This window comes from Antedon mediterranea, chromosome 6 (assembly GCF_964355755.1).
Source record: "Antedon mediterranea chromosome 6, ecAntMedi1.1, whole genome shotgun sequence".
Taxonomy (NCBI): Eukaryota; Metazoa; Echinodermata; class Crinoidea; order Comatulida; family Antedonidae; genus Antedon; species Antedon mediterranea.
Window position 1 is genome coordinate 19,845,073 of NC_092675.1, and position 25,932 is coordinate 19,871,004.

General features: G+C 29.8%; 1 protein-coding gene across 12 annotated transcripts in view; it reads right to left on the reverse strand.

Annotated features, from left to right (window-relative positions):
* Positions 1 to 25,932, reverse strand: part of LOC140050886 (calcium-activated potassium channel subunit alpha-1-like) — a 103,470-nt gene that overhangs the window by 46,666 nt on the left and 30,872 nt on the right. For 11 of the 12 annotated variants that reach the window (XM_072095870.1, XM_072095878.1, XM_072095877.1 and 8 more), the window contains exons 3-11: positions 23,866 to 23,959; positions 23,153 to 23,264; positions 15,898 to 16,049; positions 15,427 to 15,597; positions 12,987 to 13,078; positions 11,614 to 11,724; positions 2,161 to 2,266; positions 1,775 to 1,927; positions 814 to 969 (exon numbers count right to left, since the gene is read on the reverse strand). In XM_072095870.1, the coding sequence (XP_071951971.1) occupies positions 814 to 969; positions 1,775 to 1,927; positions 2,161 to 2,266; positions 11,614 to 11,724; positions 12,987 to 13,078; positions 15,427 to 15,597; positions 15,898 to 16,049; positions 23,153 to 23,264; positions 23,866 to 23,959 (1,147 nt within the window). Of the gene's footprint in view, positions 1 to 70; positions 110 to 813; positions 970 to 1,774; positions 1,928 to 2,160; positions 2,267 to 11,613; positions 11,725 to 12,986; positions 13,079 to 15,426; positions 15,598 to 15,897; positions 16,050 to 23,152; positions 23,265 to 23,865; positions 23,960 to 25,932 lie in introns of all 12 variants that reach the window. The other variant, XM_072095867.1, reaches the window with a different exon arrangement.

Genomic DNA, 25,932 nt, shown 5'->3' on the forward strand with positions numbered 1-25,932 from the left:
TGAATGAATGAGTGCATTTAGTATTTGTGATGAAATGGAATATCATACTATACTTTTTCACCATACGTACATAACAAATCTGGCCCATAAAATTAGTGGCTGAAACAATCTAAATAGGATCGAAAACCATGGCAACATAACACATTAATACAAAATGATGCATGCAACTATTGGCACATTCACTAGGTTTGTGTGTAAAGGGCAAAGGTTGTGACCTAATGTGGGTCAAAGGGCAAGTGATACAATGATATATCTAAAATCATGCAAGATATGGACCAGTTTATAATTTATTTTTAAGCCGGGATAAACAAAATTAAAGCCAACATTAAAATTTATAAAATTCATCATTTATATTAAAACAAAAAAAATAAAAAAGAAACAAACATCGAATATACATTTAAAAAAAGATATAGATTTGATGTTTAGCTCTGGTAAAGTAGACCTACATTATTATGTATTTAAGAACTAAAGCCATATGATAAAAAAAATATGTTTTTTAAAAAGAGCTACATAGACACTGTAAATAAAACATTGAAAAAGTTATTCACATAAACAGATACTACATATTTGTAGATGACTTACATAAATTTCATAAAACATGTATAAAAAAATTAATACAAAGACATATACTACAGTTAAGTGAGCAGTATACTGAAATATCAGTTGTATCCTATTAAATTCATAGGATTGGCCTTCAAACAAATTTACATCAATAATTGTTTTAACAATTATCAGTTATGTAATTTATATGCAGGGAAAAAATAATATATAAATAGCAAATTCAATTAAAGATTTTATAAAAAATGTCATTACCTCGCTGTTTGACCTCATAGCAAATAAATTGGCCATTATCGTGGAAAACCCAGGAGCCAGGCAACTCTGAGCAATAAAGCCGAGTTTCAGCTCAGCAACACAGATTACATCGTCACCTTGTTGCCAGTTCCAGCTTGGGATATTCAGAAGATAGGCCTACAAGATTTGTTTCCAAAACAAGTTAAGATACAACAAATTAAAGTTAAGATACAAAAAATTCAAGTTAAGATACAAATTAGAACACGTTCGAAATAACAATATTTAGTGCTGTTTAAAGGATGGTGAATAAAAAAGTATAGTGAAAAGTAAGACTTGCAGTAGGCCATGTGTAGAAGACGGTTGTACATAACAATGGAAACAACATTCTCAACCTTAATTTACTTCTGGCAACACATGATGTACTGCAAACCTACCGTTACTAATATATAGTGAGTTATATCATGGTTCTGAAATTAATGTATAGTGATTCATTCTTTCAGAGAGCACTATAGCATTATGTCCTTTCTTTAAACCTCTGTCTACACTATCAAACTTTATTGAGGTCATATCACTACCATATTTAGGTATATCACTACCATATTTGGGTATATCACTACCATATTTGGGCACATCACACTTTTTTTGTAAACCTATTTTCCATTGTATATCTGAATCATGTTCCCTTATTATTTGTAATACTTACTACCAGAATGACATTTGTTGCAAGTTACATTGCTGCAGTGAGCCTGTCTGAGTGCAAAACTGAGGTTGGTGCATGAGTAACAACAAATTTTGTCTACACTATCAAACTAATTTGACAGTGTGATGTACCGAAATATGCTAGTGATATGCCCAAATATGGTAGTGATATGACATCATCATGTCCATATTTGGGCAAAACTACATATTTTTTTCACATAAAGTTTGATAGTGTAGACAGAACTTTACATAGTGCGAACCTTGTGAGTGATGGGTACATTACCTTGTTGTGGTACTGCATTAGTTGAACAATAACCCTGATCCTTGCACAGCAATTTTTGATGGAGATAACACGCATGATGTTAGCTGCATCCTCCGCATCTGAGTCTGTGCAGTATTTATCGCAAAGAATGATACAAGCATCTGCCTCAGCAAGCTGTTAAGTATAATAAAAAACAAAAACACCTCAGTAGATACATAGTATTTGGTTGTAAAAGATGTAAAAAATAAAAGACAAGAATGTTAGCATTTATAAGTGCACTATCACCAGAACTAGGAGTGAGTTGGCCTCAAACCCTTGGGTATAACCAATTGACTCGCTAGTCTATTGTTAGGTTGTTGGTGATTCAAAATAAGAATAAAGATTCACATCTAGGTCCTACATCATACCTTTATTCTATCCAAGTCTAAACTGTTTAGCACTGACCCCTTAAAGAACTCCAACTGTGTAAAGTAACGCTTAAACAGTGCTTGGAGCTCAAGATCAGGTTCAACACTAGAAAATATAAAATAAATATTCATAAGTTATTCAACTCAACAAGAACAAGAAGCAAGAGATGGTAAGGAATTGCGCAGGCATAAGTTTGAGAACTGCTCATGACATATTGTTTGTGTTCTAGGAAACATATTTTACTTTAGTTTTATTGACTTCTTATACTTGATGCGTGATGTTAAGTTTTTGGCGCATGAACAAATAGGGGTCTTGCAGGTGTTTTAATTTTGTTGTCTGTTATGGGTCTAACCAGGGAGATGTAAACAATTATTTTACATCTCTCAGGCCTAATCCAGCACCATGGAATCAATCTAGTTGGCAGATAAACAGATACTGGTAGGATTGTAGATTACATTATATTAATATAAATTCATAAAAAATATCTAGAAAATGCAAAAAAAAAAAAAAAACTTCATTGCAAAGTATCTGGTTGTGAGAAAATGTACTGTGTTAATTATAATGTATGTAATTTATTATTCTGGTTTATGGCTGTTTTATACAATACATGATGCTTTTGTATATAATTATTGACTTTAAGTAGAGATGTGGCTTTTATAATAAAACCTCATAATAATGTTTATATATTATATTTCAGTATTAGCATATATTTTTCCTAAATCAATACTCTATATACATTACAATTTTACAACAATATGGATACCACTTAACATATGAAACAATATGAAAAATTGTATGTTGTTATAACTGTACAAAATACACATTTTACATTACTCTTATTATATTATACATAATCACATCCTTTGATTTTCCCAGGGGTGTATATACACTGCCCTGGATTTTTTCCCAGGGATACTATCGTAAAGTTACCCTGGGCATTTCCCAGGGGCATCATTAAGTTTTGCAATGGCGACCAATGTATGCTACAATAATGTAGTGTGATTAAATAGTAAATAATTTTACTCTCAGATGCATTTTTTACTGATGACTTGTATCCTGGCTAAATTCACAATCAACTTCACAGCAATTATTACAAACTAAAATTCAATTAAAGAATTTACAATTACTAGTAAGTAATACACAATAAATTAAAAATAATTCTCAGTCTTTTTCAATTTCAAAATAATTATATTATTCTAATGAATACCAATTTCAATATTTACAAGGCCAATGTCTTTATTGTTGATTTTTACGTTAATTTTCAGCAACATGATGTACAGAATTATGCAAACATACAAACCATCCTCCTTATGATTATCAACATTATTCTCATCATCATAATCATACTTATCATTCTCATCATCATCATAATTATCATTCTCATCATCATAATCATACTTATCATTCTCATCATCATAATCATACTTATCATTCCCATCATCATTATTATACTTATCATTCTCATCATTTGTTAGATAGTCCCCCTTTTTATTTATATTTATCTATCTTAGGCAAGCCAAGGTTTATTAGCACTGTAATTTCCATTAATATTTTGGACAATAAATGAATCTGTATCTGTATCTGTATCATAATTATACTTATCATTCTCATCATCATTATTATACTTATTGTTTTCATCATCATAATCATACTTATCATTCCCATCATCATAATCCTAATTATCATTCCCATCATCATAATCATACTTATTCTCATCATCATCATAATCATACTTATCATTCTCATCATCATCATACTTATTATTCTCATCATCATAATCCTAATTATCATTCCCATCATAATCATACTTATCATTCTCATCATCATCATAATCATACTTATCAATTTCATCATCATTATACTTATAATTCTCATCATCATCATAGTCATACTTATAATTCTCATCATTATTAACAAGATAATAATCAATACGATAATTCCATTGGCCTATACAACAACTTTATCTTATCTACCAGATTGTACGAAACCAGGCATGGCAACAGCAATAATAACATCTTTTTTTTATGATAGAATATTCTTATTGATGGTAGGCCTGTGATTGGTTACGAAGACCTTCTTCTTAATGGCAATATCACAATTTTCAAAACCTAAGTGTTCTTAGGCCATTTATTCCCATAGCAACTACTGGCAAATTATCTAGTAATGACTTGACAAATTATGAAAATTTATGCTAAAAGTAAAATATGAGAAATGGTTTCCACGAATGTCTATCACCCTGCCAAATCATTAGTACGTTGCTAGACAAGTGACGACCGCCACATTATTGAACACGCCACATTATTGAACACATTAGGTTTAAAAGATTCACATAATGTCTTTGTTGTTATTGGTGAACAAATTAGGGAATATATATATACTATTAAGTTCCCTGGATTACAAATTCAGTACAAGTTCTAAATAGGGGTGAATGTTCTTTAGATGAGAAGACTAGATTTTTAAAATCATTAAATAAAGAATGTAGGCCTGTCCTGTGTGACGATTCCCCCTGTTTCTTTGCAATTAAGTTTACTATCGAAAACCTTCTGCCCTTGCATCTAATTCTAATAATAATAATAATCAATTGATCAGACAATTTTTATAAACACAGAACAAGATCCATGGTTATCATGAAAGAAATGCTGAGATATTGCAAAATATTATTAAGTTAGCTTAATAAATAACTGAAAAAATCAAAATAAATTGACTGTCTTCTGCGACAGAGTTTGGAAAAATATATGTTCAATTTTTCAAAATTCAATTTGTGATATGGATTTAAACATAAAATGCATAGATCTCATAAATACAACATAAATTCAATAATCCTATGGCTGTCTGTGCAACTGTGTGTGGATTGAATATCTATTTTTTTAAATGGTAAATTACAGTGTTGGCAAGAGAAAAGGCAAATGAACTGAAATGGTTTATATAAACTGTAAAGAATATTTAATTACAGGAACAGAGCGAATGGCAAATATATTGTAATATATGTAAAATGTCCGGTGAATCGGGCATGAAAATTGTGTAATTGTTATGAGAATGTTAATACTGTATAAATTCAATACTTCAGACTGTCCAATGTATTTAAATTATTTATAAATAATTTTTCATTTATCATTAATGCTATTTTATTCATTTTGGTCATATGGCTAACGCAATGTTAATAGATCAACCTAAAATAGCTACCTGATAACATTGGTTGATTCATCAAAAAATGTACATAATTTACCCATAAGCTCTGTCTACACTATAAAAGTTTATGTGAAAAAAAATGTGATGTGCCCATATATGGACATGATGATGTCATATCACTACCAGATTTGGGCATATCACAATTTTTGTTGTCAAACTAGTTTGATAGTGTATACACTCGAGCTTCAGTTTATATTCTATAAATCAAAGTTGTATGTTTAAATAAAACTACTATAGGGATCGCAAAACTGTTTATATAATATTATTGCCATCATCCGCATTGTTTGAATTTCATGTAACTTCATTAATAAGAGAACGACAATTCTATAAATATAACTGTCAAATTATTTACCATGTGCAGGAAAAAATTTGTATTTTGCTAATAGGCATTATGAATATCCAAATTCCACAATACTTTGTGTATACACTATCTATTCAGATTAACACATTAACTTCTATAAATGGCACTATTACTGTCCTAGTGTCAGGGGCCATGAATGGCATATGCAACTACCTGTATTGGTTTATTGATTAGTAAGGTGTGAAATACCCAGACAGATTACATACAGTATATACAATTCCACTGCTAAACACTATTTTACAGATATTGTTAAGTTGATGTGTTTCAAAATAAATTCTACGATAAACTGAAACAATTTAATATTTCTTCAGTTGTATATTTACTTAAGCAACAATTATTACACAGCCATTGACATAGCAAATTTGTATTTGAAACTATTTTTGTATGAGTAAGATACTATTTTTCTAGAGTTTCACACGTAAATTTTTCAAACAATTTTTAAATGGTAATTTAGAATATAATGAAAAGAATATTTAAGTATACCTTATGTGAAAGAAAATGAACCGTTTAATTGCATGATATGACGGCAAATATCATGAAGTGACAGATTAGTGTGATACTCTGTCTTAAACCAGTACCATTGTGATAGTTTCAAACTGAATATGGACGCTACAAATGTGGGATACTTTAGTTTGAATAGCCCTATGAATACAGATATACTAGTAACTTGTGGATTTAGCAAGATATTTAAGCAAGATATTTAAGCAAGATATATGTCAACTTGTCACAATACATGCAATACTAGTAACTTGTGGATTAGTTTAGAACACAGCCACCATAATCAGATTGAATTCAGCTTTGAAGTCCGCTATGAATGATGATATCAAGTAACTAATTGATCATAAAGCAACCTCTACGAGGGTTAGTATTTCAATAGATACCTATCAGGTATGCTGTAGTAATGTCATGTTCTTAATGATCTAATCAAATTATTAATTGGCTGAAGCTTCTGACAAATTTAGTAAATATTTATACAGAGGTGATGAGTAATGTTGGTGGACATTGGCGTTAGACAATGTTGTATGACATACATGTAAATATGTATATGTTTGTATGATGTAGTATGTTTAAACGGATATTAGCCCTTGATGGCATTTGCAGCAATAAAGAAATTGAATTGAATTGAATTGAAGAAAAATGACAGACAATGTCTTCAGTGTTGAATAGTAAAACACTTCATCAGTGTAATCTGGGCCCAAGGTAAGATTAACAGGGCTAGTAATGTATGATAAATGAAGATAAATGGGGATTATGAGATTGGATAAATTGGGATATTAAAGTAGGATAAATGGGGATTATAACGATTGGATATATAGGATACTAAGGTAGGATAAATGGAGATTATAAGATTGGATAAATTGGGATATTAAGGTAGGATAAATGGAGATTATAAGATTGGATAAATGTGCATACTAAGATAGGATAAATGGGGATTATAAGATTGGATATAGAGGATACTAATGTAGGATAAATAGGGATTATAAGATTGGATAAATGGGCATACTAAGGTAGGATAAATGGGGATTATAAGATTGGATATATAGGATACTAAGGTAGGATAAATAGAGATTATAAAATTAGATATATAGGATACTAGGTAGGATAAATGGAAATTATAAGATTGGATAAATGGGGATACTAAGGTAGGATGAAATGGGGATACTAAAGGTAAGAATAAATAGGGATTATAGAGTAGTAGGATAAAGAAATAAATATAATATATATTATGGGAAGTATTTGGTAAGATAATGTATGTGTGCTAAAACATTAACAATTCATTTTTTTTTTACAATTTCTATGGTATTTTTTGTTCATTCTAAAATAAAAGTAAAATATTCATCCAACAAGAAACATCTCAATATAATTTTTTCTCAGAAGCAGAATAAATTATATAAAATATATATGCTATAAATTTATAGTTTTACAGGTTTCGTCGCATTTGCTATGTTACACCATGTGACTAAATTGATCCATCACATGACTGAAGAGAACCAATGAGAGCATGTCTTGCATAGCTTGACTCTCATTTAGTATATAGTTCACTCTTCTAAGCCAAATTTGCTAGAATAATTTCAAGAATAAAATGCCTTTCACCAAATCGAGGAATTTAATGATAAACTACATATATTGAAGAAATAGACTTCCTAAGTAAAGATTAATCTGAAAGAATAAAATAATGCAAACTAGATTTTTCTAAAAACATTGTATAAAGACATTTTTTCATTTCAAGTTTGACTTTTAGATGGAAACAAACTATAATAAAACACACATATCTTGCAGAAATTGCCAAAACATTAAAATTCTACACATTTATTTTATTTGAACAGTAGGCTGTGTCTCACACAAAGGCAACTATGTGACTTCAACAAAACACTGATGAAAGGAGCTAACATACCTTAAAAATTACAATAAGAAACAGTAATAAGATAAAATTATTGCAAATAGTGGCCAAGAAATGTTTTTCATCCATATGGTTTGAAATTACACATGTCTTTTCTAGGACTTGAAAACCCCATGTATATTGAAAGTAATACGTATTATGACAGGTTAAAGGGGAACACCACCAAATAGTATATAAATAAAGTAAAACCTCTATTAAGGGACCAAAAAGTGTTCCCTGTAATAGGGATGTTTGACCATGTGAATATATATATTGCTCCCACATTCATTTCTAATGGAAAGTGTTCCCTTTAACACTTTCACCGCCAGGCATTCAATAAAGGAAGTACCCCTCACCGCCAGCCATTTTAGAATACCTGTTGAATTGTTCCCTGCATAGGGGTTGGCCATGGTGTGTTTGACCATAATAGTACTACATACAGTTAATGAATTGTATTTAATGTTGGTCATGTCTCAACATTATAAATGCAACATTGCTAGTGACGATAGGTCACAAATGTATTTGATGAGAAAATTATTTCCAAACCTTCAGACATTATTGTGTGAACATTCATTTAAAGTAATGGATTTAAAAAAATTATCAAATGATAATTGTGTCAATTGTATTTTAACATACAGTATGCCTCATGTGCAGATAACGCCATATGTTACAAAATTAATATGTGAAAAATACATTACTGTCATGAGAAAACCACCTGTTATAATGGTAGAAAATAATTTGTGTATGGATAAAATTGTTGTCGTTTATATGCTCCTGTATGTAAATAAATTATTTTAGGCAGTAGCTATTCAAGTATTTGGGCTATTTTTAAATTAAAATGAATGTTTAGTAAACTAGGTTCATATATATGGAAAGTACATATTTCAAATGTTATCGAATGTCTGGCGAATTGAGCAGGCAAATGTTGGTATAAGTAATTTCTTAATATATATTAAATAGATTTATTGCTACAATTTTACTTATTTTTTTATTTCTGTATCAAAAAATGCCAATTTTGTTTGTTGTATATTGTATATAAAACAATCTTTCTGAAACTGTGTTCCATTGGTTCAAAATGGCAAATACCGTAAACCAACCACAATATTCATTATAACAATGTTATTTTTTTTTGTTTCAGCACTAAAAGCAAGATTGACATTTAAAACAGACAGTACTACCTGCTTAAACATACAAAGGTTTCTTAACATAATCATGTAATTATGCATCTTTCTGGATGAGAGAAAGTAATGCTTGTGTATGGCAAATACACTCACTGAGCGTGTTCATGCATCCATGCAGCGATATTATTAGGCGCAACCAACATATAAATAACCTATTGTATAGGAACTTTTTAATTTTCAGTCTGTACCTAACACTCATCCATACTGGTCTAATGTTATCTGCCTTCTTTGAAATTACTGAAAGCTTGTGTATTTCAGATTTTATAATCATTTTGTACATAATAAATATGAAATAATCGTCGATTATGGGTTTTCAAAATGTAAATATAATTTTTTGGATTTGGTTTGCATTCATTAATCTAAAACAAAAAAATAAATTATAATAAATTGAAATTCTTAAAACACTATAAAGGTCATATGTATATAACACAAATAGATATATCAATATAAATTATGGAAAATCAACTTTAAACCATCTAACAACATCAATAGTGAAATATGTGTTAAGCTCTGTTTACAAACTAGTTTGACAAAAAAAGTGTGATGTGCCTAAATATGGTAGTGATATTCCTAAATTTGATAGTGATATAACATCATCATTGTTAATCTTACAAAAGTAATAGTTAACTGAAACTTATGAAACTTAGATTATGATTGTGGTAAAAAGGAACGTTGTTACAATGTTAGACAAAATATTGGAAGACAAAAGAGGCAATTTGTAATTTATGTATATCACCTAATTTCAGTTACTTAAGTTCATAAAATAAAGGTTCAGATGGAGTGATGCGAGACGAAAAAGTAATATTTTTAATCACGCTTAATCAGCTTATTAAGTTTATCTAGATAAGAAGGATAGTTAGCAGCCCAAATTATGTTACAATAATGAAGAGAATTATATAATGAAAGAAGGATAGATACGCTGGGAAAAAGTGTGCGTAAGATTATTTATTATCCCAATTGTTTTAGAAACTTTATTTGCAATATGATTCTGATGACTGGTTCATCTCAAGTTCGTCTCAATTACAACATCAAGGAACATGGGACATAATGATGTCATATCACTAACATAGTTGGGCATATCACTACCATATTAGGGCACATCACACTTTTTTTGTCAATACTAGTTTGATAGTGTAGACAGAGCTTTAGAAATATGTGCTTTGAACATAAATATTTATTTATTTTATTTATTACTCCGGTAATGAAATTTCAATAATCAATCAGGCTGTCCATCAATCAAAAATTGATTATAGGTTCATATTGAAGAAATGGAAAAATTAATTTCTCTACGATATAAGCACACAACAAAAATGTGTGGTAAAAAGCAACTTAATAAAAAAAAAATCAAATTATTATTATTTAAAATATCATTAACTGTATGCTCTTTCTCTGTGAAAGTGTTAAAATAAATTGAAACTAATTTAATATGCCAGACGTTGACTAACCTGCGCTATATGACCATAAAACACAGCAATTCTAGTCCCCTGTTGATCTGATTATCACAGCATTAATAGTCAAAATATGTTAATGCTATGTGTTTTATTATTGTGAATTGTATATTACGAATCTATCTAATGCTTTTCTATGTCAATATAAAAACTTGAAAATGATTTGGATATATGAGGGAAAAAAACATGACAGGTGTATATTGGATGTAACAGTATCATTATTGTTTCATTCTTATGAATAAATCCAATTTATTAGAACTAAAAATATTTTAATCAAGTCATCTTTATTTATCTAGAGTAGTCCCTGGTTTACAGAGAACCCAATGTGGATCTAATACAACAGGGATGTAAGTAATGTCATTGTAAACACACAGAAAATGTAATGATAATGATTTTTTTTTAATCAATAGCTGTTGATTTGATTTGATTTCCTTCATGTTTTCCCATATTTTGTGCTGTTAAAATGAGCCTGGTAGTATGAAGCCATAACTACGGCTAGCAACATTTATGCATCTTGTAAAAAATAAAATCAGTGAAATGATCACAAAAACCAATTCTGCAACTCCCTTGAAGCGGTGCTAGTATTTTCCTAGCCCACTGGTTAAAATTAAAGCAGTTTTGCTCGCTTACTACCAATTATACTAATAGGTGAACAAGATGTCGTAATAATAATAAAACAAAATATGAACAATGTAGCTTGTATGTTGTTAAATTGTATGTTTTTGTATCACTAACTGTTATATAATTATTTTATTTCGTAGATTGTAAATGTTTATGCCCTCAGTTTTCATATTATTACTTTTGAAATTTTATTTGTGAAAACACTATTCCTAAGGGTAATTTTGAGCTATGTAAATTCATAGTATGATTTGCATTCACTATCAGCTACTTACGTATGGAAAATCACAATTTCAACATTCACGTCTTCACGATCTTTATGAAGAAAATCTTTCAAGAAATTTGAGACGCTGTCGTAAGTTATATGTCCACATACGACAATATGCCTGAAAGTAAGAAAAATGACATAAATTACAGATATGGAGCAGGCAACTGAAAAGTAAATAATTTAGCTTGATAGTTATGATTATAGATTACAAGTTGAAACCTGTCAAACATGGTTAAATAACTAAATGTATATAAATCTTATATAAAACCATTGCGTAGATCAGATTAGATTACATTATATTGACAAATTAGAATGAAATGTACTTAAATCATAATTACAATATCAAACAAGTATTAATACATTTAGTGTCATTGACCATTATAACAAAATGTACATTAGCGTATTTGATTGTGTGTATCCAAAGGCTAAACACATGTCCAACAACTGGGCTAGTCAGATAAATTTTATGTGGCGTTTCATTAGCCCAAAAAAGACACATTTATACTTTTTTTTTAATTAAAGTTGTTTACTTGAACAGAACAGACCTTATCAATAAAAATATTTATTTATATAAATGTATTTTTAATTTTCAACTCAAATGTTTATACTTTTTAGCAGCCTTCCTATAATCTTACAACAAAATTCAAAAGTCAAAATTAGCGGGTAGGATTTTTTTAGGAGCATTATTAAATGGTTGAGTATCTTAAAATAGGAGATGATATTATAAGCAAGCATGGTATTTACTAGACCAAATAAAATTTTTTAAATAATATTTTAAATTGAAGTTATCCTGCATGCCAGGAAAACTGTAAAAATAGTGCAGTATCCTTTGGGATCAGAAGACAACTCTATTATATGTATTGCATATGTATAGTGTATTTAACTTTTTAAAACATTTTTTAACTTTAGATGACTTCCACTGCCATAAACGAAGGAAATATTTTTTATGTCACGTCAAAAATCATAATACGATATATTCATAGAACGTACAATAATTACAATCCTTGCAGAACTGCTGTTGGAATTTAGAAAATTTATGTGCAATGCTCGCCGAGTGCTTTTGTACATGAACGATGGATTCTTACGTAAATGCAAATATGACGTTAGTTCAGCTTATGAGTATAAGCTGAAACTTACTCAAAACATGTTTCTGAAAGTTTTGTTTAATAATATAACATAGATTTAACATTACCTCTACAGAACAGAATAGTAAAAAGAAATAGGAACCACAATGCATATAAAATGAAACAAGAAATACAAATTATAGAAAGTAAAATAAAAACATGATCAGGAAAGAAACTATTGTCCATAACACGATTTACTTTATTTATTGATCATGCAGCTAATTTAATTAGGGAAAATAATATGATTTGCACCTACTTTTTCCCACCTTCCTTGGTATATACTCCTCCATAAATATTTCGACTACTAATGATTTCAATGATTTCCGGTGTGTAACTTGCAAAGATGGCCTACAAAATACAAGAATTATTGTACAATATATATAAAAACATGAATTTAAAAAAATTATATATAATATACATTCATTTGTATGTGATTAAATCATTGTGAAAAGTTTTATTTAAAAAAAGGTTATAAAAGCATTGATTTAAAAAATAAAAGAAATGATGACGGTAATACGTGGGAATGGTCCCACGAGAGGGCGCTATATCGGACTGTCCCATTCTTTAAGGAGGTGAACTACGGTAAAATTCTTCTTTTCGTAATTGTTTCGCACTTCGTGGAAAAGGGCTACTGTTGAGGTTTATCCAGGTAAGTAGGCATGTAATAGACTCATATATATACATACATTCATTTGTATGTAATTAAATTATAATGAAAAGTGTTATAGGTATATAATATCGTACTTATTTATTTTTTTATTTTATTTCAACAATTTCAAATAATTTCTATTGTTTAACAAATAAGGTATGTATTACAATGTATACAAAATATACATTAATTTGTATGTGATTAAACCATAATGAAAAGTGTTATAAGTAGATACTACACCGTATTCAAATAATATGTAATGTTTACCAAATAAGGTTTTATAGTACAATGCTTTGCTAGCTAAATATATATAATGGAGAATCACAATGTTTGTCTCAATAGGATATAAAAACTCAGCATAGTATGTGAAAGTTAACTTATAAATCAATATTTATCATATTGGATCTTTAAGATGATTCAGGAAACTGTTAAGTGGCCTGTTATTGTTTGATAAAGGATGTTTATTTATGCCACCACTTGAATGTTTCGGTTGTTATATATTCTGCATACATAGAGATATTCTCTATGATGCAACCAATAGCATATGATTACTTTTTTCAGACAGGCTGTTTGAACTGTCTACTGTGCAGCCTCTATCAAGCTCTTGAAAGATATCAAAGCTACCTTTAGAACAACCAGAATCCAGGCCCTTCATGGGTTATAAGTCTCATGGGCTGTGGGTGCATGGTTGTGGAGATAGTTATCTCTACACAATTTCCAATGCCTGGTTCAACATTCTCTCAAGACAAGTCACTCATTTTACCCTTATTACTTTCTTGATTTCTGTACTTTATTTCAGCTAATTTTCCCACACATACATTTTTTAAGGCACCATCATCTTCAAAGTCTACTAGCACACTTTCATGTAACATTACAAATGTATACTATTTCTTATCCGATTTGGGTTGGTTTGGGGTTGTGTCATAAAGGAGACATTTTTTTTGTCCGATATGTCTGCTTTATAAATAATTAATCTTTATAATTAATGGCCCACAGATTATGAAGCTACAACATCAGGGGTAATAAGCATGGTTAAATTTATTTTTCTTCATCCGTGGTTTAATATATTTGTTTTCTTGCAAGCAATGATGCATGCAGACCTAAGGATATTGACATTTGATAGTGATGATCTCGTCAGAAGGCATTGTCACAGATGGTAATTCCTCCAAGCTTCAAGCATGTGTCCCAATGGGTGATTATTCAAGATTAAGATATCTAATTAAAGCCCAGGTTCAAAAAGCAATGGCAATGTCTGAATAGGGTTAATTAATGTTAAACGACAAGGGAAAGCACTAATAAGTATTGTTCAGATTAATTAAAGTCAGAAGAGTGCCATTGATGCATTAAACAAAAAATTAGGTTGGAATTGGTGCTTGGATTTAATAGGTTGAAAAAGGTTATAGAACAGACAATTATTTTCATGCCGATATGTATTGCTGGACTTTGGATTATAATGGTCTTCACTCAACACTTTATGTGCTAAAGCTCATTGAAAGATTTCAGGTCACATTATGCAAAATAGCCTTCTTGAAAACAATCACAATACTTTTTTTTAATACAAAATAACATTTCTTAATGTCTGCCATCATTGTCCTTTCTTGCTCAGATCTTTTACATAGACATTCCCAGATAAGATGGCTGCATCTTTTGAAGCTAAGATGTTGCATTACATATACAGTATGCACCATGAGCCACATGTGTATAGGCTCTCACTACAGTCAACTCTCTGGGAGACAGATAGACATCTTTGGGCTGGCCAATATGTCTGGTTTTCCACAAAGTCTGGTATTTTGAAAGTGTTTTAAATGTTAAAAAGGAATTTGGGACCTTTTGGACTCTGAAAAAAGTCTGGTATTGGAAGAGTTTGTGGTTTTCAGAAAGTCTGGTATTGGGAGAGTTTGTGGTTTTCGGAGATTCCGGTATTGGAAGTCAACTGTATTCAGAAGGAATAGAGGAATGTCTTTCAATGTTCATGCCATCTTGTTGAAGAATTCTCCTATATAAAAATAATACATTATTATTAACTATTTCTTGAGAGAAAACTTACCAGGCCACCAAAGATAAAGAACGTCATAAAGCATCTTCCACATGTTGTTTGTGCATAGATGTCTCCATAGCCCACGGTTGACATGGTGACCACGACAACATACAGACATGTAAAATAACTTAGGTCTTGTGTGTTACTAAAATTCTCCCATGGGTCGCCCGAGTTTTCCACCTAGACAGAACAAAAATAAAAGATTTCTAATATTTAAGTTTTAATAGAGAATTTTTTTAATGTGTGTACTAAAATTGTTAAAGGGGCACGGCCAGAATTTTCCTATAGTTGTTTGTTAGTCAAACTCACTGAGTGAAAGTTCTTGAAGTAAACTTCTGGTTCTGGTGAAATACCTAGGCCACCAGATCATTGCACATAGCTATTCCAAAACCATGCTGATACTAACAACTTAAAGGTATCAATTGATTCAATGATCTAACAAAGAAATATTTAGGTTCTTTAGTAACTTGTGTAACTTACCAAGTGAATGACTCCAGCTGCAGTGAGCATGACCGTTAAGAAAACAGTCAACATGTTCGTCACTTTGATGGCATTGCTGGTCTTCAAAACTCTCAAAAATTGTAACACTTCAGAAAGCTGCATCAGCCTGAGGGCCCTCAAGAATCGGAGCCCTGTAGATAATGTAAGAACAATTTCAAATACATTACAATAACGTATTTTCGAATTACAACTTGATATTTTGAATAACACGTTTAATATTTAAATCAAGCCATACCCTAAATAGATACCCTAGATAAGTGAGATTTCCTTTTGGGACAAAATGTGATTTATGGATGCGATAGTCCAGTTTGCACTGCTGTTGATTATCAAGACTATTTAACATTAATTATTGAGACTATTTAACATTCATTATTCATTTACTATCCCAAAACAAAACCTCTCTATTGTAATTTTCATCTAGTGTATGTAAACCATTGCTTCAACTGTAATATACTTTATCAATAATCAAGTTCACTACTTTTTTTAATAGATTAGTTTTGAAATCAATAAACCTATTAATATTCAAATCAATTCAAAGTCTGATGCCACATACGTTTATAGTTTGTAGTAAATATGGTTGTTTAATTATATGTTCACAAAGGTCAAAGGTGAATAATTTTCACAACGTTTTTTCCCCAACCTAATTTTGTCACAAAATATTTTTTTAAGTAAAACAGTATAGATTTTTCTAATTTTTTTAATTATTTTTTGTAATTTAAGATCTTAAAAACAGATGTCCATTTTTATAATTTGTGTGTACTTAAAGATGATGTTTATAACATCCTGTGTAAAACAAAATGGCTACTAAAACTCTTGTAGACACAACTAATCCCTCTATATATACAAAGTCAAATGTTATTTTGGAAAGAATCTGTAATGAAGGATTCCGATATCTTGTACCTATGATACATCAATTTAATTCCATGTAAAACATAATTTCAGACATAATTTTTGTTGCTTAATTTACAAACAGCTGTCTACAAATAAAAGATTTTATTATCTTATTATTATTTCTATTGCTAATATTTTATATTTTATACATTTCAATTGCTGAAAAATAAAATTCAAATTGTATAAAATATTTTTGCACTTTATACAATATTATTAAACTTGTACAAAAAAAAGTTGTTTCCAAATTAAATAAATTGTTTCTGAAGGATTGAAAACATTTAATACTTTTTTAGTTTAGAAAAATTACACATGCAGTATATTTATCTTAAACATAAAAAATCACCCTGTATTGAATTTGAATTAAATCAAAGTTCATTAACTGAATTAAGTTCAAACAAAAAAAAATGTGCTAGGTAATGATTATCAGTATTAAACATGAAACCAATATTGTGCATACATACAAATGAAATCCAATTCTCTATCCATAGATAAACGGTAAATTAAAACATCTAACCAAATAGATGTTAAAGTTACAATAAAAAACTTTGATATCTTTGCACAACTAACTTCAGTTAAACACTACAATTAACAAATATATATTATGGTTTAATACAAGTTAACAAAATACAGTAACATTAAATTTTCAATGTTTACATATCAAACTTAGTTCTGTATTCTAGGACAGTAATTTCCTATTCCTAAAATATGCTAACATTAACAGCCACCAAGATGCAAAACCTGCAAAAAATAGCATAAATATAAATCTCTAAAATTTCATACATTATTGAGCAAATCAATTGCGTATTCCAGTTGAATAAAAAAGATAAATAAAATCATCTTAAAAGTACTTTTATCAAGAATTGTTTTTATTCCCCCATATAATTTAATGAAGTTCAATTGTAGATTTTCAACATACAAAATTTAAAAAAGATACATAATGAAGTTTGAAGCATTATCCACCTTAAAGCAGACTTGAACCAACACCTTACGACTATAAAATAAAGCACCCGAAGCATTTTAGCCTTCATATACACAAACCTTTACCAATAAAAACATATAATTTACATTGAATAAAGAGCTATACTGTAAAAAAAAACAGTTTTATGGACTTAGTTCAATAGATCATAGTTCAAGATTCATTCATTCTTATTTACTCTTTTAAGATACATACATAATCAATAGTATTTTACAAATTAAAACTTCATCTTATCAATTCTGAAAAGTAATTTTTTCTAGTTAAGGAATATTTAAGTTTTGATTTATACTCAATATAAAAATCAATTAAATATTTACTAAATGTTCCATATTCACACTAAACTTGCAGTCTTCAGTTTGTAGTTAAAAGTAGACAGTGAAAATCTAATAATTATCTTCTTGTCCATGCTATTTCTAAGTTCCGTTTTTGTAGTCCACAGTTGAACGTGAGAACTTGATTTAATTTCCATGTTATACCAGACAATGTATTTGTACTGGTACTGGTACTGGTACTGGTTCAAATAACCGTCTCACAGAGACATCTGGTAGCCATTGACTTGAAGTTGGCATTTGGATGTGTTACTTTTAAATGTAGGCCTACAGTATGAGAGTGACTACTACCAAATTACACAGTCACAAAACAACTTATAAAACAGTTCATATATACAGTTAAAACATTGCTGGGAATTATAAATTTCTGTTGAAGCAGGCTCTAATGAAGTTGCATCTAGTAAGTTGACTTTGTTGTACAACTCTATCAAGTACTGATGGTATCTTCCGACCTCTTCGTTTACTTTGTGTTGTGTGAAAAGTAAGAATTTTTGTAGGATCTTCATTTTCTTTTCTAATTACATGTCCGATCCAGTTGAATTGTTGCTTGTAGACATATTCTTCTAGCGGTTGACAGCCAGTAATTTTGTAGAGATCGTCATTATCAATTACGTAACGCCAGTCTATATAGTTTTCATCTGTTTCAGCATCTGAGGATATGTCTACATGGTTTGGTGGGCAGACTCTTTGAAAGCCATTCACTAGCATTCTTCTTAGGAAGGTTTTGTATGTTGTGCTAAGTTTGGACATTTCACTTCCTGTTGCCCTCCAAGCATGGCAACCATAGGTGAGTCTACTCCTAACTAGACCATTAAGAAACATCATTCTTGTTTGTAGGTGGATCGTTCTGTTGGTAAGCAATGCCCTATTCTCTGCAAATGCTCCTTTGGCTGAATTGATTCTGTATTTTACTTCTTGATCTCCAATATGAACATCATTGTAGGTAGCCCATACACCAAGGTATCTAAAGTGTGTTACGTTGTTAATGTGTACGCCGCCAATTTGTATGATGCATCTTGGGTATTCTTCAACTTCCTCTTTCCAGTTCCATATAATGGTTTCTGTTTTGGGGGCACTAATTCTTAGGCCAAATTCCAGACATACTTTATTCAAGATGTTCACAATGGTTTGCAGTTCTTCTTGTGACCAGGAGCTTACAGCAAAGTCGTCAGCATAGCCACTTTCAAAGTCGTCATAGATGCCCCTTGATGGTGCTTTACATCTTTGAGCACGATTTGTAGCTTCAATAGGAATTAGGTATTGTATCATTAGGCCATCCAAACTAGCATCTTTACAGCGTTGTTTGAACACTCTAATAACGTAATCAAAATATTGGTTAAACATGCTGGTACTCTCAATACCACCCTGTCGCACCCCAGAAGATGTTTCGAACTTATCATCACTCGGATCGTCGTCAGCAAGGTATGCTTTCGTTGAGCTGTACAGTGATTGTATAATGTCAATCATAGTAGGCCAGTAGACAGTGAAAATCTAATAATTATCTTCTTGTCCATGCTATTTCTAAGTTCCGTTTTTGTAGTCCACAGTTGAACGTGAGAACTTGATTTAATTTCCATGTTATACCAGACAATGTATTTGTACTGAATTCATAAAATAGTTTAAAAACTATTTTATATTCAAATGATTCAAACGTTTTTTCTGGTAATACTGTACAAATTACTGCTATAACTAGGAAATCTACACTGTTGCCAAAATTGTTCTCAAAATGGGATTAACTAACATACAATTGGGTCATAGGATTACTAACTACAATAGATTAACCAACATGAAGGGATTAATCTACATGAGAAAATTAAACCAAATAAACCAATGTAAAAATACTTATAGCGTTGAAAATAACTAAATTGGATTAATTCAGATGATGAGATAAACTAAAATTAGGATTAGCCTAAATGTGGATTAGCTTTGAAATACTAGCTAAAAAGGCAATGAAAGAACTAAATTATGTCAAGTTCACATTTGAATTTTCAATGCCATATGCAATATGGACACATAGTTTGTTTGTTTGTAATTTATAAGATGGCAGTACACACACAGTAAATAAACACTGACGAAGATCTTAAACGATATGCGCTGTTCTTAACTGACATGCACTCGTGCAATTGTGATGGTAAATTATTCATACTTTTTTGCAGAAGTTGACAATTGTTTGTTTTTTAAAATTGAAAATAGTTAAAAAGTCTTCACAGCTCTAAAATTTGATGAGGAATTGGATGTGAAACTAACATTTTTACAAATGTGGTCCAAGGTTACTTGTAGGTTCCAAAGAAAGCTAAAATGCGAACTTGACTTGATGATACAAACAACTCTCCCAAAACTGGAAATGGCATTCACTAGCCCCAAATTTTGGGCAAATTGACTACAGTTGAATTTTATTTTGATTCTAAAAAGCTGGTGAGTGTTGAAATATATGATTTTGAAATAATGATATCTGAGCAATAAAAACTATTAACTTAAAATTAGTATGTCCTATAATAAATTCAATTCGTTTAACTTGATAAAGTGACCTAAATATACAAATCAAGTTTTAGTTTATTTTATTTATTAGCTTGTTTTTAAAATATTGCCATAAATTAGAATTTACTGATTTACATACTAATCAAAAACAAAATTGTCTTTAATAATATCAGGTTGAACAATACAACAATTTGCAGTTTGTTCATTTTTCTTACTTAATAAATTATAGACATTGTATAGGCCTACTAGTGGCTATTTTCACCATAGAGTTATTTACAAGTGTAAATGGTGAATACGCCCATAGAAGTACTACATTAAATCAAGCACTGCAAAGTGGTATCTAAAGTGTGACAAAATATTATTATGATTTAAAGAACCATTGTACAACGCATACACAATCTGCTATTGTCTTATTCTGTGGAACTAGATTCAGTGTACAACATTCTCATAAATGCCATGTCAAGTAATATCCTATTCAGATTTGTATTGCATTTGTGATACACCACTGTACCCTATCCCACATAATTATAAAGCATACCACAGGCACTGATTGGACGATAATGTGACCTGTGACATGATTTCGGCCAATTTATTATTAGGAGTAAAATTCGTATCTCATTAGCTACCAAAATACACAGCTCCCAATGCAATGCTTTATGTCTGAATATGATACTATACATACACATCAAATATGTCGGGAAGAATATGTTTTACAATGCAGGTACAATTTCATGGGCCTTTGCTTATATCGTTAAACTAAACACAATATTTATGTTCATCTGGATTATAGAATGCATAGTGGTCTGTATTAGAGGGTATTCTGATGGTTTGTAAATAGAATGAGACCTGTTTATGACAAAGAAACACAAAAACCTTATGAATTACGTCTAAATTATCCTACTGCAGTTAATATATTTTGTTACTGCAATATATATTTTGTTTCAATGTAGAAACAGTCACTGGAATACAGTGTGTTTTGATTACTCATAAATAGCAGAATAGTTTTAAACAGTAAACAAAAAGTAGTTTCTGCAGTAGAATCATTTAGACAGTCCCCATATACTGTAGGCCTATACACATTTCTAGTAGTAGTATGTTGATTAAAAGCAAAATAGATAGCACTAGATGTCATACTCCATTGCTATCTACTTTATTATTTTGGAGTTTAGTATTTTCATACGCAATTACAGAGCAGACATATTTCTTTCCGTTGCAGTAATGTTTTAACCACTTTCAACAAAACTTTGTCAGATATGTCAACATTTGCATTCGTAGTTAATGCACATTATATTAGTAAACAATTTGTTTATTCTTTGCATAAAAACATAAATGAATTAGTGCCATAGTTTACAGTCATTAACCTGATCATTATTCCAGCAGTTTGACGCAAGGCAATAGATAATGATATACAATATATATTGATTTGTTTTTAACCAAATGAAGGAATTAATGAGTTTAATCCAACTGACTGGTGTTTTGTCATTTCAATGGGGTTGATAATTTCACACTATAAATTGCATAATTAAAAATTAATTTGGAGCAAACAGTTACTTATTGCAACAAACAGATATATATGTCCACGAAAATTGAAAAAAAAATAATCTTGTAAAGATAATTTAGCAAAGTAAGAATTCACAAGCTAAAAAGAAAATATAAATGAACGGAAAAAATAATTCTGCAAAAATAAGAAGGGATGACTGTTTTGATAAATAAAAAGCATTGGTTTCTTTAATTATAACTTACCAATCCACGCCCTATATTGACCTGAGTCAATTAATTGCAAAATAAAAAAAAAATAAATAGTTGTTTTGTGTTTTTACAACAAAAGGATGAATGTTAAAAAGAAGCATTCTAATCTACTATAAACAATGAGTCCACAGAGGATAGTTTGTGACAAACCTACTGAAGATATATGAAAAAAGGTCTTATACCACTGAGGCAGACAATGTGTGATTCGTCCTCTTTTAATGAGTTATACTATTATATAAAATTACACAAACTAACAGTTGTCATGCCTAGATTACATGGATAAACTGACAATAGCCTTTCTCTCTCTAAAGAGAGAAATACACAACAGTAAAGCACCCCTATCGGATAATTAGTATTATGTAAAATATCTATTTTAGGTTAAAAAAACTAAAAGTTGGACTTTTGCCAAAAGTGTGTGTTTAAAATAAAGGATAATTAAAGATACACATTGTACCATTTTAAAGTTTTAAATAACCAATGCCCGATTTATAATAGTGCTATCCACTCTCTTTATAAAAAAAATATCTTTCTTCAACTGTATTCCTAATGACAACCCATATTGCCTACAAACAGCTACTATAGGTTTAAAGTAAATTACTACCGTATGTTAACAAAAACAAATTTAAAGAGTAATATTATAAAAACAATTTAATAATAATAGTAGAAAAGAAATCGTAAGAACAATATAAAGACTTATTCCTGCTGGACAAAAAGCATATTCTGTTGTTAATTATACCTTGCTGATATAATAATGGGTTTATTATGATATGAATAAAAATTGTATTGGCTACTTTCTACCAATATTTCTTACCTATCCACGTACGTCCCAGAACAATTGACACGAAGATCGGTGGAATCGTGAAGAAGTCTACAATAGAAGCTATGGAGACCCAACACCAAAGCTTTTCCTGGTTAGCAACAAACTGAAATAATAATTTGTACACATTTACGCTATAAATACCAATACAACTATAGGTAAATTTTATTTTGTAGGCAACAAAATTAGTATGGTCGACAGTTTCAATTACTTAAAGCTCATGTACAGGCATGAATTTTAAATATAATATCTGAATAATTATACATAAATCAAATATTTGTAACAGAAATCAAGACAAAAAAACATGAATTTCCCTTAATATGGTCAAATACAAAATTTGGCAAAATTCTGCCATAAAAACCAGGAAGACTTTTTTCAGTAGTTAGGTAGTATAACCTAATGTAATAACATGTCTGGTGACTCCCTAGAAAGTGAAAAAAGGTGGTGGATATACGGTGGATTTTTTAAAAATGCCTCTCTATTTACAAAATTTGTGTAAAAAAGAATAGAGATTTTACTATGTAATTTGAACTATCCCCCCACTGATAAGAAAGGGCTTATTTTCAGCAAGCTCGTGTAACAGAAATAAAATCCCAAAAACTATGAAACATAGGGGAAACTATAGATCAATAATTATTTGAATGTATGATCAATAGAAATTTTTTGCCCGCACCTGACCTTTAAAGCTTCATTCTATTTATACTTACTCTTAAGATGAAATACAGTAAGAAGAAGATGTTGAAGGCAAGATCAGTCTGGAATAGGCGGTCTTCTTTGAGGTCAAAGCACCATTCTACTGGCCTGAAACATACAAAACAAAACTAATTATTTATCAATTTTTTACATACACATTTCACAAACTTACAGAATAAAAATTTAATGATCAGATATTGATAAATTTTCAGAATAGACATTTTTGACAGTTTATTATTTATTATTTATGTACATTATGTTCTTGATTTTAAGGTCAAAGTTGAAATTAATGATGAGGAAATCCATAAAAGTCAGGATGCCATCTGAATATGCTGTCAAACAAAAGTAATAAATTGTCTTTTTTTCTCCCTCTGTGAGTTTTACCAATTACAGAATATAGCAACATAATTTCACCAGAATATCCTTTTCTAGCAAATCTCATTACGTTGATAGAGAAAGAGGATGCTCTTAGCAAATAAAACACGTTTTATCATTTAAATTTAAAATGCTAACATTTTGAAGGAAAAAATGATATTACAGTATTTGGAATTTTTTAAGGGACTTAATAGGTAATTTTGGCCTATCATTTGTTTCTATATTAAAAAAAATGTTATAATAAATGTAATCAAATATTCTGTTGTATACAGGAATTAGAAAACATTAAAACAAATAAAAATAACTACTATATTACAGTAGTATAATTATCTAATGGTTGTATATGACAAGATCACTAGTTTAATTGACTAATTTAAACACAAAAATAAAAATAAAAAAAAAATAAAATTTGACATAAACAGGTGCACTGGTAGGTAGTAATAAGTAAACGCTTACATTCTTTATTTATATTTCATTTTCAAGCTTAGTTGAAAATGAATTCATTCATTTATTTATTCATACAGTTTTTTTCAGATGAATAACACTATTTGCATTAACAGTGTGTAGTTATGCTGTTGCTATATATTCTTATATACATGCTGAATTTCCTTACACAGAGAATGTACATAATATGACACCCATACTGGATAATGGAATGGTCCATAGAGCAGTAAAATAAATTGCCCTTTTCTGCTTTGCTTTGATTTCATTGTAAATTTAATGGAGAATTTTTAGCTTTACAATATTTGTTTTGCATTTCAAATTCTGAAATAATAATTCATCAAAAAGGCTGAAAAATAAACATATCAATAGACAAGTACAATGGAAACCATTTATAAAATTACTCAAATAAATATTGAATCAAAACAATTGTTCCTTAAATTTATGCAGAAACGTATCAAAATATAGATTAAATTAATTGTATTTTATCAAATTGATTTCAGAATGTATCAAAAGAACCTACGTTAATTTAAACTAAATATTTTCAAAAGAAATAATTAATTTGTTGCATGCTCAGAACATCAGATATTATTTTCCAAAAATATCCTTTTAAATAAATCATAATATTTTGTACTGCTACTGTATATTAAATGTAAAATATAAGATTTCTGTTTAATGCATTCTTTACTAATAATATACACATTTTCTCTGAAATAATTTTGTTTTCCTTTTTTTTTAAATTTGTTTATGGTTTCCTCTTTGAAGAAGCTACTAAACAATAATTGACTCAGATTTGAATAAATTACACACAAAAAACAAACATTCAGCCAATAAATGGTGCCAAGTTAATGCTGTATTGGTCTGTACTATAATTTGCTTTCTATGTAATCCTATTGTAATGTCTGCAAGGCTTGTGTACTTAAAGTATGATATCTGATTTTGATGCCTACCTATCAAGCTAATCTATATACTTTTATTAGTAACTATTTGAAGTCTATACAATAACTATATTAAAAGCCAACAGATACACTGATTATGGTTAAATATAACAATTGAAACAGTTATTTTACAAAAGTGAAAATGCCACCTTAAAGTCATTTCTGTATATATTTAAGTAGGAGAAATGATAATTATTCATGCATAACTTAGAGTCGTATTGGCTGTGAAATCGTGTCCATTGGGTGCGATAGACCACACTTAGCAACGTGTTCTTATATGTTCTTGTAGTGGCTGTCTAAAGCTGTATACCTACGAACCAATGAGCC